We start from the raw sequence: 18,647 nt of genomic DNA, 5'->3' as shown, positions 1-18,647 counted from the left end.
GATAAATATTGTTATTACTATACTCACTAGTATCCCTGTCTGCAAATAATAAACTTTATTCCAGTGTCAGGCCAATAAAAAAGCAAGTAACGGACATCATACTTGTGGCTCTAACCTTTTGGCAGCCAGGAGTTGCACCTGTACAGTCACTGGATTTGTGTTGATTGTTGACACACCATGAGGAAGACGCCACAGGCAGACATTCTGTAGGCAAACCACAAACACCACCACAAACCACCTGTATTCACCTTTTTACTGAATGTTCACATTGATTAGCTTCCCAACTAGACCGACAGGGCGATGCCCAAAGCATGCCCCACAAGTTTGCCTGGTCCATGTGAGCTGGCCAAAGGAACCAACAACAGTGACCTGACAGCGAGTCAGCCACACACACACCCTCCAGATTAGGGAAGCTTACATTCACCCAGTTAAGTTTACGCCACATCTTCATGAAAATGCAACATGCAGGGAGAGGCACAAGGTTACTCATTCTTGTGGATGCAATATCTTACACAAGATACAGTTACAGGTCAAGATCATGGTAAGTTCCCTATTAAATTCCTTCAGAGTCTTTACTACATACATTATTTGAGTCTGGACAGAGATGGATGTAAACTACAACTTGCTTGGTGGAGACATACAACTGCAAGGCAGTGGTTCTATTTTTGCCTGCTCTGTTTTATAGTCTTGTTTCCACTAGAGACAACAAATGTAGGGTCATGTTGGCGGAACTTTGTTCGTTGCATCTGGCAGGGGTGCTGGCATTGCAGTAGGTGCTTCACCATCTGTTGACTGGTAGGGATGTGCATTCTACTGAGCACGCACTTCTTCACTCACATAATTTTCAGATACAGTTCATGTCGTGTTGTGCTGCACTGTTTACCCCTCCATCATCAGCTCCTGTCTCTGCCTCTGAAGTGGTTTATGGTCAGACTCCACCTGTAGCTGTTTTCCACACAAATAATATAAAACACCCATACACAGTAGCTAGACGTTCTTTTTAAATTTGTGCATAATTTTTCTGCGTGTCATTGAGACCTTGAGCCGCGGGTTACCCTTCTTGCATTACTATGACTCTCAATCCTTTAGAACTTTTTGCATCCACTGACAAAATGACTTCCTCAAACTTGAGCTCTGGGGCATTGTTTACCAGTTTCTTTAAAGTTCAAAGCTGTGTAGTTGCTGTGCTTTCCAATGCCACTAAACAACCCCTTCCAAAAGCTTTCTGAGTGATGCACTTACATCAGACAGGTTCAGGATGAACTTTGAGAGGTCATGCCTAAGAAGGTCATCAGTGCAGCTTTGTTATGTGATTGTGGCGTGTCCATTGTTGCCCTGACCTTTCTTCTGGCTTGTGGTCAATGTGTTCAATGTCCAATCTTGCACTTGTCTTTGTTCAGATTGAAATTGATGATCCTTATTCTGTCACTATTCTGCAAAACCTCTGGAGCTGATGAGACACCAAAGGGAAGCCGTTTGAATCGATACCCACCAAATAGTATGTTAAAGGTACATAACTTGTAGCTCTTCTCGTCTAGTTTTATTTCTCAGAACCTGTGGTTTGTGACCAATACTGAAAAAACATTTTGAATCTCTGCCACAACCTCCTCTACTGTCTGCAGGGGATAGTGTTCTTGCTTTATGGCTTTGTTGAGGTCCTGAGGGTCAATCCAGACTCTTATTTTTTTGTTTGGCTTTTGGACAGTGACCATGCTGTTAACCCAGTCAGCGGTTTCTGTCTGTTTTTCAACCACTCCAGGTTCCTCCATCTTTTTCAGATCACTTTTGATTTTGTCTGTCAGTGCTAAAGGCACCTTTTTGGGTGGCTGTGGAGCTACTGCTGAATCAATCCGAATGTGATGAAGCCCAGGTACTCACCCCCTCTCTATGAACACATATTTGTATTGCCTCTGGATGTTTGCTTTCTCTTTTTTGTCCACCTTTTAGCATCTTTATATTTATCCCACTTGTGTCAAGGAATCTCCTCCTAAAATAGCAGGGAAGGCAGCTATTATCTGGAATCCCAACACAGGCTGTGACACAAGGCAATTCAAAGTGCTTTACTAGAACATGGAAATACATTAAAATAAAACATTAAAAGAACATTTTTAATGTTTTGTTTGATTTTTTGCATTTAAAAGACATTAAAACAAAAGTGAAATCAAGCAAATGTACAAATTATAGCTACAGAATACCTTAATAAGGAGTTATGTATGTACTTAACTGGAAAGCTGCAGTAAACAGTAATGTTTTAAACCCTTATTTAAATGAGTTGACATTTTCAGTTGACCTCAGGTATTCAGGAAGTTCCACAGGTGGGGAGCATAGAAATTAAATAGTGCTTCACCTTGCTTGTGGTAAAACATGTCCTAATAGTATTTGATCTGAAAGTGAGCTACAGTAGTTTGTTTTTTATTAATACATCTATTTGCTTTCCTGCTGTTTCTTTGTTCAGCACATGTGACCAAAGTGTTGTTTTTTTCATGAACACACTTTCCGTGTTTACATACTTACACTTACTTCTCTTTTGGAAAAATCACAAAGATAATTTTTTATTACCCGAGCCTGTTCGCTCTGACCTTTCTGCTTCCTCTTGCTGCTGTAAATCACTAAGTACTGACCATCAGGCTCTCCCACATCCTCACACACAGAGTTAGTTCAAATACCTGCATGTTATGTTACAAACGCTATTATGAAGAAAATGTGTTTTTTGTCGAGCTTCACCGACATTTATAGTTACAGCCAGGAGTTGCAGGTATAGGAATAGTCTGTTTATAAACTAACCAGAAAGGTAGTCATATACCAACCTTTTTAGTTGGTAAAGCATCATGAGCACAGCAAAATAATGAAAAAATTAGGAAATTCAACAGAGACTAGGGTCTCAGTAGATACAGCCAACACCACATACTTCTTGTGGGTTATAAGTGATGATTGAGAGGGATTATGTTTGTCCATACAAGTCCATACAGTGTTCATTGTTGCAAATCGTTGCATATTATGCTTTTAAGCTCTAACAAAATGACCAGGTGACACAAGTGGACACAGTTACATCGGGCTGAGTAAAAAAACTGTTGGATGTTAGAAAACCATTTTATGGTGTGAGGAATTTCACACCAGGTTCCCTCTGTTTTCAAAGAAGGCTTTGTGCATATATTTAGCCAACATCATACAGTGAATGAAAACTCTATGTTTGCACTGACAGTATGAGGTGTGTTGCCACTGCAAATTAAAGATGAAAATCTGAGCAATGCCTGAATGCCACAGGATTTCCAGATATCCTTGCCAGTCGTGTGTTCCTTCAAGACAGGAGCGTATCTATCTATAAATTGATTTTCGCTAGCAGCATAATTCTTGGTGTGTGTGGGAAAAATGTTCCAACATTCATTCCAGAGACAATGAAAATGAATTGTGAAATAATAAATAAAATAATAAATAATGTGTGAGATTTTTTGTGGATCTTTAGCCAACTTTGCATCTTACCCGCATTTATTGCAAGAAAAATAATACACTTTTGACTCAGAAAAGGTCATTTTTCAGCTTTCAAGTGTTGACATATTGTAATATTATTCCTTTTTCATTTTTATTCTTGTATTATTATGCTGGTATGGTTTGCTGTTGGTGGATGCAGGTGAGTATACAGTATGTGCACGTGTGTGTGTGTGTGTGTGTGTGTGTGTATGTGTGTGTGTGTGTGTGTGTAGGTGGGGGGAGGGTGGAGGGGTAGGGATGAAAGAGAGAGGCGGGTGCAGCAGGGAAGCATATAAGTAAGAAGAAGATAAGTAAATAAATAAAAGAACAAAGCAGGGGAGCACCGCTCCATCCACTGGCAGAAAGCAGGATTGGTGCAGCATCTGGGAGCTACAGAATGGGACAACAGAGTTGGTCTGGCAGGATCAACAAGGTTATTAGTTCATTTTGTAGTTATTGATCTGAAATTTGAACTTTATTCTTCCAACAATAACCAGTATTCAATCTTAACTCTTCATTCAGAGATTCGACCCCCATGATGCTATGATGCCAACCATACTGCACCACACTGCGCCGATAACGTTATAGTACGCAACCTTGAGTCAGAAACAAAACAGCTGAGAAAAGGGATATTTTTTGTTATTTTTGTTTGCATAGAGGATGTGAGGCTTTCAAATGCAAGACAAAGGTCACAGTATTGTAACCCCAGTTGTATTTGCATAGGCAGAGTCCCCTAGTGGAGTCTGTGGGTAATAGTTCTCTCTAACTACATGCATCCAACCACACCACCGACTGAAAATGTGCATATGCCTAGGCAGCCAGGATGTAGCTACAGTTATGTGTGTCACACAGTCTATAATGAAAGCATTCTCACTGCCTTTTCGTCCAACAACCACTTCAGTGAACGGGAACAGAGTGACAGCCGATTGGAAAAGGGCTCAGCACGTGCTAACAGAGCCACGGTTACAATATTATAGGCTTGCAATTACTGTATCTCACACATATTCACAGAATTTCCACGGCAAAGTCAACATCAGACACATCACATCACAGCAAAGCTTCGCCTCACATTGCTGGAAGTGGTCCTCCCAGTGCTAGCGTCTGATGAGGAAGAGTGTTCGGCAATCAACGCAGGGTGGCGGCTGCTCAATATCAATGTAAACGTGGTGCCATCAGAGGCACTCAAAGCTGTAGACATGCAGGTCACAGGTGAGGCCGGAGCACAATGGGCACAAAACAAGCTGTAGAGAGAAGATCATCTGATGAACTCACCTTTGCTGTAGTAAAGTAAAGGGACTGAAGAGTCAATGAATATGCTTTTATATACACTGTGTGACATACCTATTGGTGGCTATGTCCTGACTGGATGACAACATGCTGATAACAGCTACATACACTCAGACACATGCTTGCTTGAAGCTGGTGTTAGCAACAGATTCCAAGAACAGGATAAAGAGAAGACAGACAAGACAGAGCAGCTGACAATGTCGCAGAACAGCCGTAAACTCTCTAGCTCTTCAGGCTAAAGTTAGCCAGCAGCAGACTGCTGTTCACAGACTGACAGTTAAAATCTCACCTCCTGTTCTGGATGGAGAATAAACAACCTGTGTTGATGCGTCTCCTCAGACATTTTCTCATCCAAACTTCTGCTTCTGTTTTTCTCACGGCAAAGTTTTACTGCAGCAAACTGTTGCACCACGTCAGTCTCTGGTTTGTTTACATCTGCTTCCACAGGAGATCATGTGAAATCGCGTCCCGTGAAATCCGGCGAGATTCCATGATCGCCCAATTTATTAGATTTTACAGCAAGTCCCATTTTTCAATAGGACTTGCTGTACTGAAGCCACTTGTGTAATTTCCCTGTTTAAGGTAAGATAAATATTTTGAATAATGATTACCACTTTTTACACTAGAGTATATGAAAATGGTATTGCGAATATCTGTGGAGTATTAAGAATATATGGCTTCTGAATGAGTGGGAAATGCAATCTTGAGGGGATGTGTAAACTCTGAGTCAAGAATCCACTGCAGCCATACAATAAGAATCTGAGTTGCCTGTTGTCAGGAAAATATATGTGTTTGAAAATGGTGTTTATTTGTACGACCTAATGATAGGTTCTCCAGGAAAGTAAGGTACAAGGGGAAAAAACACACCCCTGTGCTAACCGACACTTCACCCACAGGGGCCAGAGCCCAGAGACTAATGAGGACAATAAGCAAGGGCCCTGATAATGGCAAAATAAACATTTCCCGGCATTAAACAACAGCCTGCAAGAAAATTAGCATAAAAGGCGACAATCTTCACAAGCTGTCAACATACCTAACAAGAACCTAATGGCAAAATCAGGCCAAGCATGACTAAGTGCATGGTAAAACAATAATCGTGACGCATGCTGTAGAATGAGGCTGATAAGGAAAAAAAGGTCAGATTATGCAGTTTAAATTAAATGTGTTCCATAGATAAAATCTCATTATTACTCTTCCTACTTCAAGAAATGGTAAATCGTTTGGAGCTTGGAACTTGTTGAACTGTATATGTGAATCAGAATGTGAATCGCCTTTTTAACCCACTCCTGTGGCTTCATCTCAGGCTGTTATAAGCTATCTGCAGCTCGCCATGCCATCCATAATGGAAATGTAATGACACCGTACAGTCTTGTGTCAAAATATGCCATAATGCCAGCAGGAGGAGGAAGAAGTCTCCTTTTGGTAGTGCCACTTAATGTAATTTTATTACTTTAAGAGAGGGAAATTTAGCACCTTTACTCCATTTTGCTGTCTTGCACAGTAAGATAAATGTTGACCACTGCAGTAGCCTTCTGCTGCTCTGATGACTGCTAGTCTGTGGGACCCTCCAAATGGTCTGTCGCTCTCCTGCTCCACACCCAATCCACAGGCATCCTGGGCCAAAGGCTGCATGACAGAGTTGGACAGGGCTGCCACACCCTCTCATAAGCCTCTCAGGCAATCTTTTTTTTTTTACTTGCCATAAGACAAACTTACAGCCAGAGAATAAGTGAACGTCCTGTTATTATCCTGACTATCCACAGGCCTGAAAGAGAGACTAGATTTCTGAATTTATTTACTGCCTCAACATAAACTAGACTTAATTATACATGATTTAGGGCTAATTAAACAGAACAAATGTTAAGCAGGTCACATTCTTGGTTTGACATTTATCTGTGCTACTTTTCTAAATGGAGCCTTGTTGCTGGAGGTGATGAGAAGTGAGAGCTGGAGGAGCGGAAGATACAGGAACATCTTAAGTACACATGGATTACTGTAAGGCAGAATTTTTTTTTTTTTCAGCCAAGCACCCTTGGAATACCCTATTATTTTTACACTTCTACTTAGCTAGTTGAAAGAAAAACATAAGCAATGTAATATAAAGATATTAGACATATATTAAAAATATGTCCACCAGACAGGCCTGTTCTTTCCACCAACCTGGCAGCCAATCTGGACAGATGGTACCATGACGGTGCTGAATATCCTACACCTGGATGACACAAGATCTTCACATAGAATTTATTCTCATAAGCATGTCACACTAAATTATAAAAGATTCATGAAATTTAAATATCAACTGTTTGAGATGTTGAATGCATCTTGACAGTAACTCATGAGATATTCTCAAAGTATCCTATAGCAAAAAGAAGCTGGCATGAATTTGCTATTTTAATTCAGTAGCACACGGATATGTAAAATTCATGAGCTGGCCAGGTTGTTACCACATGTTTAACAATGGCTTTCAGCATTTCAAATGTAAAGATATAGTTGAAAGTCAGTTCAGCAAATCTGGAATAAAACCTTTGTGCTGATGTTTAAAAAGGTGAAACTTTTTATCCTGCTCTGTGTCAGTGCATGAAATGTCTTAACATCCACTGTGCATTTCCACTTTATCCACTGTAGAGATATAAAGATATACATCTACAGTCAGTCTTATATCTTTTTGTGCATTTGTGTTTTAAAGAATATCGTCTGCTGTAAGGTAATGAGCATCTGAAGGTTAACAACTGATAATGAATGAGTACATGGATATTATACAATAGGTAAATGATGTACAGGCAGAAAAAAAAAGTACAGCTTTCTTTCTAGTAGTCATTGTTTATTAACATTAACAACATTATTAATATAAGCACACATAAAAATGCATTAATCTACAAAGAAAGCATGCGATGCTTTGAAACTTTTCAGGGACAAATATTCATGAAAAAAATATTTTTTTGTAAGACTTAGAAAAAAGCCTTTTCAATGCCTTATACATTCCACAAAATGACATCTCCACTGAAAAATCATTACAATAACTTCTTGGAAGCAAAAAAAGGAAAATAGAAAACACATAAAATATAAAAAGCAATGGTCTATGAAAGGATTTGTTTGTGTGAGTTATCTGACCTTACTGAAAATCAATATAAACAAAAGTGATACAGGCAGTAGTAAGAGTAACATCATGTTCTGGAGGTTGTTGACATCATGGATCAGTAAAGGTCAGTAGCAGCTGTTATCTACAGGCCTTCCATATATCTTAGACACATGCTACAACATATCACAACAACACAACGTATATTCACAATACGCACAATTACATTCTCATATACCTCAAATAGAAGTACTATATGTGCTGCAAATTAGCAAAGTTTGAGCTATGTTGCCCCATGAATCAATATGCTGTTGGAACTGACCTTTACTTGCGGTTCATGATGCTTGAAATCTTTTCAAAATGTGATTTAAACATGAGAAAAATGTTCCATGTCAGAATCATAACTGCAAACTATGTAGGTTCTTTATTCATCTTTAACTTTATCGCGCCCATTGGGAAATATGTCTTGCAGCCAGTTAAAACATCGAACACACAGAGACATAGGCGCACAGACTCAGGAACAAACAAAGTTTAGCAGTCACTATATCCATCATCATCAGCCCCCTCTGGTTAAATTAGAAACTCATGATCAGCTGGGTCATCGTGACCCTTAAACAGTTTGGTGTCGTCAGAAATGAAAGAATTATTCAACCTGTCACACCTGGCCTTTGTTGATCTATTGAATCTGTTCAATGGTCTGACCTTTAGCCTGACCTGATCCAAGTTCAAAATGATTTCAATAACACAGAAAACAAATATTTTACAGATGTTTTTCTAAGGGTATGTTAGTTGGATTCCTCTTAAAAAAAATCTGCCCCTTTCCTTTAAATCCATACATAAGAAATGGGACTTCCTTTTTCCAGGAGTTGCTTGAGTATGATGATGAGCATGATGTATCAAGGAGAACTGGATGCTTTTGCATCAGCTATATTAGGTTATGGGGCTTATACATGCTGTCTAGCGCCAGAAACATCAGAAAAAAGGTCAGGAAATTTGTCTCAAATCGGGAGAAATGTAGGAGAATTGTGACTCTGGGAGGAAACCGAGGAAGTGGAATGAAAAACAGAGAAATTGGGAATGTTTGCAAGTACGCCTTGATGACTCTCTAAATGGGCATGGTAGGCTTTCCTCTAAAGTATCTTTATTTTTGGTCGTATTAAATTTTACAAAATAGTTCTCATACCACTGAAATAAATTGTCAACCATTGGATCAAGAGCAGAATTATTCCCCTGTAATTGTCTCACTATGACAGAGTCATTTATAAACTTCAGAATATGTCTACAAGGATAGGAACTTGTGTGATTGTCGATGGACAGTATAAAATAGATGACAGAACATAGCCCTGTGGTGAACCAGTGGATGAGCACAACATATCACACTGAGCTGTCCACCAGAAACTCTAAAATCCATCCGACAATGCCCTTGTCCAAGGCACCGCCTTAGAACTGGAGTTGATCCCCGGGCACTGTAAAGTTACATGCCAGCTGCTCCTAATTTAGGATGGGTCACATACAGAAAAGGCATTTTAACTCTGCATTGTACTTGTAGCGCTATGTGGGGCTGACCTGTGTTAAAACCTGAAGAGAAATCTAAAAACAATAAGTGTGCAAACCTGTGCCTTCAGTGTCTTCTGAAGGGTAAGAAAAGCAATATAAACCTCTATTTTGTTTCTGTATGCAAACTGTGGAGGATCCAGTGAATCCTCCAATCAAGTCCCTCTTGATAAGCTTTTCAAATACCTTCATAACCACAGAAATCTAGGCTATGGGTCTAAAACCACAATATGCCCTTAGAGGACTTCTTCTTAGCCACTGGCACTATTGTTTCCACATCCTAGAAAGCTTTTGATGATCTAAAGAACAATTCTCTCTTCTCTTCAATACTCCCTTTTTTTAAAGGAGCATTATGATCTCCTCGACTAAAAAAATGAGCATCAGGGGATAATGACTGGAGTCTCTCAGTGGATTGGCTGATCCTGTTGTCAGCATCTGGGTTTAGGATGTATGTATATAACAGTAACAGTATACAACAAATTCTGGCGAAATTCCCTTGGTAAAAAAGGCAAACAGGCACTGACAACAGTTCTATGTCATCTGTCTGATGGTGACATTGCATCACATTATTGTTGATATAGATACAAACCGCTTGCCCTTTGGAATTTCCTTTTTTGTGTCATACACACAGGGGCCCTGAGTGCATCAGTCACTAAATCCAGATTACACTCACTGTTAGAAAGCCAGATTTTGGTGAGGGCCAGCACACAGGCATTTCTGTATGTGTGTAGATGGGGTACATGTGTGTTATTACAGAGGGATAGGACACTTGTAGGGATGATAAAGAGCAGTGATAGGTAGCTGATTTTCTGCTGCTGAAACCTCAGGCGAACCTGCTGTCTGCTTCTGTTTTCCAGTGTGCTTAGGATTCCTATTATGTCTGTAGATTTAAGTTATTTTCCAGGTGATGAACCAGCGAGTCTGATATCAGTGAAGGTTGATTAAATTGCAGTAAGAAATCCCGGGAGTATCAGAGTCGGATGGAATGATGCGAGCGTGAATGATGGGAGTCATACAGACCCAGTGAGATGGTGATTGTTGTCCACCACACCAGTATCAACAGTCCAAATCTGAATGACTGTTATATTACTGACTCCCTTCTCTTCACCTCAGGTGAATGCATTCAATCTCCTCTGTTACAGGCATACAGGAGGTCCTCATGTCCATCTCATCCACAGTCTTACTAGGGGCATACGTTGACCTCCAGCGCAGCAGTACAATCTTCTTCAGATATTTAACTGTGTTGTTCTTGACGCTGACAAAACAGAAGGTATTGATCATGCTGTTGCTCATGGCAATGCACTCAATGATGTAGAAGGCCACCAGTGAGTTCTTCTGGCGGGATATGAGTGTTGGATGGAAATCTCGCAGGATGGTAAAGCCATAGTATGGTGCCCAGCACAGGATGTACGCCGTCAAGATCCCAATGAGGACCATCACCGTCTTGCGGCGACAACGCAGCCTCTTCCTAATCTGCTCTGTCTGGAAACCTGGGACATTCTTGAACCAGAGCTCACGGGAAATTCGGGCGTAACACATTGCCATGACTATCACAGGTGCAACGAACTCCACAGCAAAAACGAACAGGAAGTAGGAGCGGTAGTAGGCCTGCTGGTCCACAGGCCAGATCTGGGCACAAAAGACTTTGTGAGTGGTTTGGGTGGTGCCGCCATGAGGGTACCTGGTCTCAGAGGCAAAATAGGCAGAAGGGATTGATATCAGAATGGGAACAATCCAGACTCCTGTTATCAGGCAGTAGGCAGTTTGGTACTTCATACGAGGTCTCAGAGGGTGGACAATGGCCATATACCTGGAAAAACACATGTATTATTACATTTAGGAGAGAAAGAATAAATCCATAACATAATGTAGAGTACTGTTTGATTTCAATGCATTATGCAAATGGTTCAATACAGATACATACAATACATGCAATACACATTCAGTGAGTTGAATTTTTATATTGTTAGAAGGTCATTTTTATGTATTCAAATAGTATACAGGCTTAGTGTCACTAAGGACACAATCTCTAATACAATGTAAAAGAAGATGGTGCACTGAATTAAGTAAGAGGTCATGTAAATGCATGAACTGACTCACAAATGTAATTTATTCATGATTTTTAGAATTGTAAATCTTTGTTTACACCTATAGTTTCGTGAACAGTCCTATTTTGCAAAGAAGGCTAGAATATTTTCACGTGGTTAAAAAAGAACAAAAAAACATTTGATTTGATTTTGGACTGTCAAGCAACTTAAAGGGCAAGTGTGTAGAATTTAGTAGTATCTAGTGTCTAACAGTGAGCTTGCAGACTGCCGACACCTTGCTTAATTCTCCGCTTATGTGTGTAGGAGAAACTATCACAAAACTCGATGCCACGAAAAAATGAAAGGCACTATCTACAGCCAGTGTTTGGGTGTCCACTGTGGGCTACTGTAGCATAGTGGTGCAACCTGGCAGCTTCTGTGGAAGAGGACGCACTACCTCTGAAGATAAAACGGGCTCATTCTGAAGTGAATGAAAGGTGATTATATACCATTGACCTGTGCAGAAATGAAATAAATAGAACCTGACAGCTCCCCAAAAGTCAAGCCAAAATATCTTGATCGCCCTCTGGTGGCTGGCTGCAGTATAGGTCATAAATCCTGCACCCTCTATGTTAGTAGATGAGACAAGGGTCAAAATCAAACCAAAGTAGATGTCAAAACTTTTTTCCCCAAAGATGGTTTCTGTCATTGTCAAGTGTTCTGTCTTTTTGAGGGTGAAGTTAAAAGAAAACTCTGCCAAAGACGTGTGAAGCTGTACATGATGTATCGAAATAGAAATGTAAAAACAAGAAATTTGGTTTCTGTTTCTGTGTATTGATCGTGTAACTCCACCAAGTATTCTATATCTTAATCAGCAGCATCATTACACAACATCCCCGTCATTTGATTCAAACTGATTTATAGTGATAGCAGTTAACTGAGCTAAATGTCAACTAACAATTAGTAAAAAGTTCAGTGATTAATTTGTTGACGAAACAATAAATGCTCTTTAAATGCAGTCAAATAAAATTTCAATTTAATTGCTCTGTCTAGATTATCAGCTTAATCAATTGATTGTGTATTTTTTTTGCAAATGTGTCCTATTTTATTTATTTTCCAACACCTTTGTCCCATTCATTTTTCTGCAGCATTCCCATTTACACTAGAATACACTTCTCATCTCATCAAATGTGCAACCTGGGTGCTACATTCAAATACAGAGCACCACCCACAAAGAAGTAAATGATCCCATTAGCGTTGCAGCAGGCCTATGGATTCTCCATAACAAGCTGCACTCAGCTGTGTTGTTAACACTAATAAGCTATGTCAGAAGGATTACTGAGCAGAGAATAATTTCTAATAATTGCTTTGGCACACTTATTATTCAGCCTCAACATTGCCCCTTCCAAGGCATTGTAAACCAAAAATATGCTTCTTTTTGAATCTGTGGGTGTTGTGTACACTCACACACATACGTAATCTCCCTGTCTCGCTATATTAATGTGTGCAGTAAAGTCTGTGTCACCAAATCAGAGTGTAAAGAAAGAAATCTCGAGACAAAAGTCTGTGTTATTAAAAAATACAGATATTTTTCTATACTTTCTATATTTTTCTTTTGTACCGTGAGCTCGGCCCTCAGATACAATCCAGTCTGCTCTGCTGTATTCTCCTTCCATACTCCGCTGCATCACAGACAAGAAACCGTTTCACTGGACACAAATTTAGTGTATGTCCCCTGCATTTACCTGAGTATTTCATGTCGATTTAGCTGCCTTGCAAAAAGATCGATACTGAAACTAAAAAAAAAGAAGCAGAAATAAGGACCCTGCCACAAACGCAAGAGCAAAAGTGATTACCCAACCCATTCATTTATCACAAGAAGCAGCATGTGAGTGGAGGTGGTGAAGATCACACTCTGGAAACCTTGGTCCACTTAAAGTCGGCCTGTGAAGTTGAACTGAATTGAACTTTTAAGACACAGATCAGGGAGGAAGAGCCTAAAATAAACAGTTGTATTTTATTGGGTTGTGCAAAGGTGTTCAGGCATGCCAAAAGGAGGGAAAAAAATCAATAGCACCCATTTGAGTCACTCCGACTTTCATCGTGGCTTACAGAACCTTGGATTTAGGGCCTTTAACACCAAAGACACAGGTGTAGGCAATGAACTATTCAGCTCAAAGAGTCCATAAGAGTGAGAAAGTGTAACTGTAGGCTATTAGCAAACATGGTCTTTAGCATGGTTTATCAATCTCTGCTACTCCCAGAGGCTGTTTCAGTCTATGCGATTTGAGACCATTTTCACAGCAGACACTTTGAATTATCAGAGAAGGAAAAGCACGGGTGTTACTAATAACATTAACAATGGCTCTATCAGATTCAGCTCAGTCATGACAGTGTGACAGTGAGCAAGGATACAGAATATTAGGAATCTCAAACAGAAGCGGTTAAATGAAACCCAGCCATGATTTATTTCGTTATTTATATCTGTACTTTTCCCACTCTGGTATGTCCACTGTGACAAAGTCTTATTAAACATGTATGTGTGCTGCTACTTCCACCCTCCAATTAACTGAATATGCTCATCGATTTAAATAGGCTATAAATAGCTGCAACACTCTTCTTTCCACTGCATTTTCTTCTCTCCTCTTACCTACACACTGAATATACAGAATATGTCAGCACAGCATCCTTTGTCCTTAAAGTAGACTTCTAAGCATGGTGTTAATTTTTAGCAGAAACATTCGGTATGTATGCTGATGTACTCAGTAATGCATCAGGGCTCAACATTTGTATTTATTGTCATTTAGCTTTTAAAACCTCTACCAAGTACTCTAAACTCCCTTGGTGTGCTCTGATTGCCAGGTACTTCACTGCAAAGTGGACGGCACAGGGTATTCAGCCATGTTGAGTCAGGTTCCAAACTGTAGGGAGCAAAAAATACTCAGTTCAAAGGGAGCTGTGAACTGTGTAGGGAAGGACTGACCATCAATTCTTCATTTTGCTGGAAGATGACAAGTAAGATTGCCCATCAGTCATTGTGCCTAAAACAAACAAACAAGCTCACAGAGGAGTTTTATATTTAATAGATATTTCTAGATTTTATATTAATATTTATATAATTAATCATTTTCTGAAAATGTATATACCTGTAGATATAAACTTCTACTTCTAAGGTGAAAATGAAAACTTACTTATAAATATTTTATTCCAGTTCTGCCATATTCTGCAAATAAACCTCGATGAATCTTACACACTGGACCTTCACACACTTGGCACACATCAGGGAAACCTGATGTAAAGTTGACAATCTCACTGACATCATCACGTGTCTTTGTATATAGTACATTAGTATATAGTTTTACCTTATATATTATTATATTATCATATACTATATTATATATAATATTACATATAGTAATAATTAATAGTTCCCTGTGTGTTTTATTACAGTTTAGGGACAGGGTTAGGGTTCACTGTTACTGTTTAACCATAAATACATCATGATTTTCTGTATGCTGGTTTCCAACCATATACAGCTGGTGTCCTTTTTAGTTTTTAAGTTTTGCCCCTCAGACAGCCTGACTCTGCCACTAAATATTATATTCCACTTCTGCAATATTCTGCCAATAAATCAACATAAATCATACACACTGGATCTTATGATTTAACTTACATTAATAAAAGTACTGCTGGTGACTCTGTCAGTCCTATCAATGGAGGTGCCTGAAATTCAGGCTCATATGAGATGTGTATAACACTTTAAACAGCTTCGACAGTGTCTGTGAACAGATTCTGTCAACACAATAGCGTCAGTCACAAAACTTCACAGATCGTAGTTGAGTCAAAATGAAGGCTGAGTTCAAAGATGGGTGTGGTCTGACACATTAGTACTGAGTACTCGTGTAATAATGTGGTAATCGCCACTGACATGTTGACGAGCATGGCGGCTTGTGTCATCTCACTGCAGAAGATGGTCTCTAGTTGAAGTATATTTCAGCTTGTGCCAAACAAAGACTAAATAGATAATGTAGCTGGCACAGATGGAGAAGAACGAACAGATGGACTCATAATGAGAGATATCCACTTGTTGCATGCTGAACAGAGTAGCAAGGGAACTATTTTCTGTTGAGCTTAAGTGAAAATCAAAAATGAATCAAAAGATGTTTTTTTTTTACACAGCCTTTGAAGTATGAGTGATAGTGCGCCCAAACACAAATCTTTTATTTTGATCATTTATACATCAAAACAAATCTGAGCCCCCAAATCTCTATTGCAGTGGCATTTTGTGCCATGAAAAGGATAAAAGATGGTGAATATGACAAGTTCGAATCAATCATAGTAGAATTACTGTGATTAAACTAGCAGCAGCATAGGCTAAATTTTACCACAGTGTGGTTCAGCTAAATCAAAATGTTCATAGTTTGTTGTTGCTTGACTGCAACAAATAGAGACATGTTGAAAATATTTATTACGATACAGCTATTTTTGTTCGTAATAGCAAGAGCTGTTACATCTGTTGTCTGCTTTAATCTGAATCTGAATCTATTTACTGAATCATCCAAAACAAAATCATGAGAAGGGTATCAATATTTTAATATCTCTCAAATGTCTCTCTTAGAAACAGTGAATCACAAAAGCTGACCAAAAGACCGATTATCGAAATAAAGATTACTAGAGGACTGAATACTGAAAAAATATGCTTTATTTCTTTATTGATTAGAATCTGGGCAAATCATGCTGGAAGATTTTTGCAGGAAGCAGTGGTTTGTTGAACACGTGCACACTCACAGACCCACAGAAAAAATAAATAAATGAAAGACTCACCTGTCAACTGCAATGGCAAGCAATGCGTTCGTGGACACGTAGAGTGACACAGTCCGGAGATAGTTGACAGAGGCACACAGCACCAGTCCGTGATCCCAGGAAAGCTTTTTCACAACGTAGTAGTCCACCAGGAACGGGCAGCACACCACTGCCACGATGAAGTCTGAGATGGCCAGGTTGGCAATGAGCAGGTTGGTGAGGTTGCGGAGCTTTTTGTAGCGTGTTAACGTGGCAATGAATATGAAGTTTCCCAGCCCGCAGACGAGCATGATGCAGACGAGCACCACACCAATAACAATGGTGGCCACGAAGAAGGCCTGGCCCTGCGTGGTGTCTGGGATCTCATCAGGAGGGATGCCGTAGTCCATGTCATAGTTGTCCATGTAATGATCCAACTTGCCTGTTGGGAGGCTCTCCTGCATCTCTGTGTAAGCCACTGCCATGTGGCTGACGTTTGGGTCCCCCATGTTGCAGCACCCGATCTTATTTTGGTTTGGAAAAAGTTGTTTTTGACAATTTGATCCCACAAAGTAGATGGAAAATTGTATTTTTGATACACAGTGTCAATGTTTCCTTAAAACCAGCTCAATTATTAGGTTGTTTGTGTGACGATGAACATTTGAACAGGCTGAATCTTCTTTGCAAACAGCAGCACATCTTCACCTGGAACAGAAAGTTCCCATCTCAGCATTAGTCATACAGGGTCAGGATACATGGGCACAAGATGTGATCAAAACAAATTACATGATCTCAGCTCCTCGGGCGTAATCATGCTGGCATGTGACATTTCTATGATATTCTCGGGTGAAAAATGTTGTTGGGTGAGGTCATCATAGCTAGCAAAGGCTTTTATGTAATTTATTAGGACCCTGTCACTTTACAGCAAGCTGACGTCACAGACCAGGCTCAGTGTGATGACAGGGCATTTCATTTCGTCGCTGTCCGGGGAAAACCACTCATCTCCAAATTTGGTGATTTTGAATTTTTCGATAAAACTGACGGAGAGAGTGATCCTTCATCAGCTGAGACAGTTCTCATATTTCTTGTCATTTACAGACATCATTTATAAACCTTCTGGATCTTCTGAAAAATGTGTTGCCACAAAGCTGAAAATATGGCTGTTTTTCTGAGGTACATGCTTTTCACAGCCGGTCACTTGAACCCCCCTGTATGTGCATGAGGTAAAGCAAAACTATAATATAAAACTAATTATGATAAAAAATATTGACATTCAACCAGACTGTCTGAGATTTTAATGAGTAGCACAGCACAATAACTCTCTTTTACACTCCTGTAAAATGTATGTAAAATGATGATGTAGCTTGTTTTTTTTCTCATTGATTTTGTGGATGACTCTAGGTAAAACAATAAATTGCTTATTTTAATGCAAAAGAAAAAAAGGAAGAGATTCAGTCTCTGCATAACTAGAAATAAAAATGTATTGAATTATGGATCTGGGGTAGTTTATAAAACCAAACTTGACTCTATTAAGCTGTAGGGAGTCTCAGCTGTAGTATTAAGCTCTTACAGATAATCACAGCCTGGAGGGGGATCACATACTGTGAATTTAAATCAATACAGTAAAAAACGCACTCAAGTGTAAACTTTAAAGTAAGAACGATGATTCCTCTTTCTTAATTAAAAGAAATGTTCATCTCTCATCTCTAAAAAAAAAAAAAAAAAAAACGGTGAATGAAAACAAATCTTAAGACACTTACCAGCTGCAGAAGGTCCCTCGACTTTTCTCAGCTAAATAATAAGAATTGTCCGCTCTGTGTCACGTGTGAAACCGAGTCGAAGTGCTGATTATTGGACAGTCTCTCCAGTGGCTCCATCAGCCTCCATGAACATTGATTGTATCCGCCGCTCCTCCGGAGCGCTTCTTTGCAAGGAGTAAAGTTGCGTCTGTTTCTCTTCTGCTTCTCCTCTTCAAGTGTGCGATCCGATGATGACGCGCGAAGCGTCTTTGAGGAGGAGGCAGGAGCGCGTGCCAGAGGCGCGAGGGTTGCGACGGTCGCAGTATGTAAACACACAGAGCACACAAGGTGTTTTTTCACAATGAAGGCTGCCTTAACCATTAACATTTCTCATAAGATTAGAGGATGAAGGAAGCAGAGAAAATGACACACACCCACATGCAGTCACTCATGTGTCTGTCCTTTCACTTCAAAGACAGTGCACTGTCCTGTATGTCAGAGGTGATGCTGACTGTTACAGTGGGACATCAAGTCCACTTACAGTAACGTCCTTCAAAAAGTTGTTACACCATACTGGTCTTCATCTATATACAGTAAATACAAGTCACACCATGGGTCATCCCCACTTGTCACATACTCATGATTTGTCACCGCCACTCACTTCATACTGAAGCACAACATACGTTTGACATGACCACAAGGACGTTTTTAACA

General features: G+C 39.7%; 1 protein-coding gene across 1 annotated transcript; it reads right to left on the bottom strand.

Moving 5' to 3' along the window:
• Positions 1-8,750: 8,750 nt before the first annotated feature.
• prokr1b (prokineticin receptor 1b) lies at positions 8,751-18,365 on the bottom strand. The gene is made up of 3 exons (XM_084735845.1): positions 17,955-18,365; positions 16,237-16,899; positions 8,751-11,195 (listed from the first exon to the last, which is right to left on the bottom strand). Exons 2-3 carry the CDS (start codon positions 16,701-16,703, stop codon positions 10,490-10,492), a joined length of 1,173 nt encoding a protein of 390 aa, XP_084591971.1. The 5' UTR covers positions 16,704-16,899; positions 17,955-18,365; the 3' UTR covers positions 8,751-10,489.
• Positions 18,366-18,647: the final 282 nt, after the last annotated feature.

Source organism: Lutjanus erythropterus, chromosome 14 (genome assembly GCF_056507025.1).
Source record: "Lutjanus erythropterus isolate fLutEry1 chromosome 14, fLutEry1.hap2, whole genome shotgun sequence".
Taxonomy (NCBI): domain Eukaryota; kingdom Metazoa; phylum Chordata; class Actinopteri; order Lutjaniformes; family Lutjanidae; genus Lutjanus; species Lutjanus erythropterus.
Note: the sequence above shows the minus strand (reverse complement) of the source record. Positions and strands in the feature narration are given on the sequence as shown.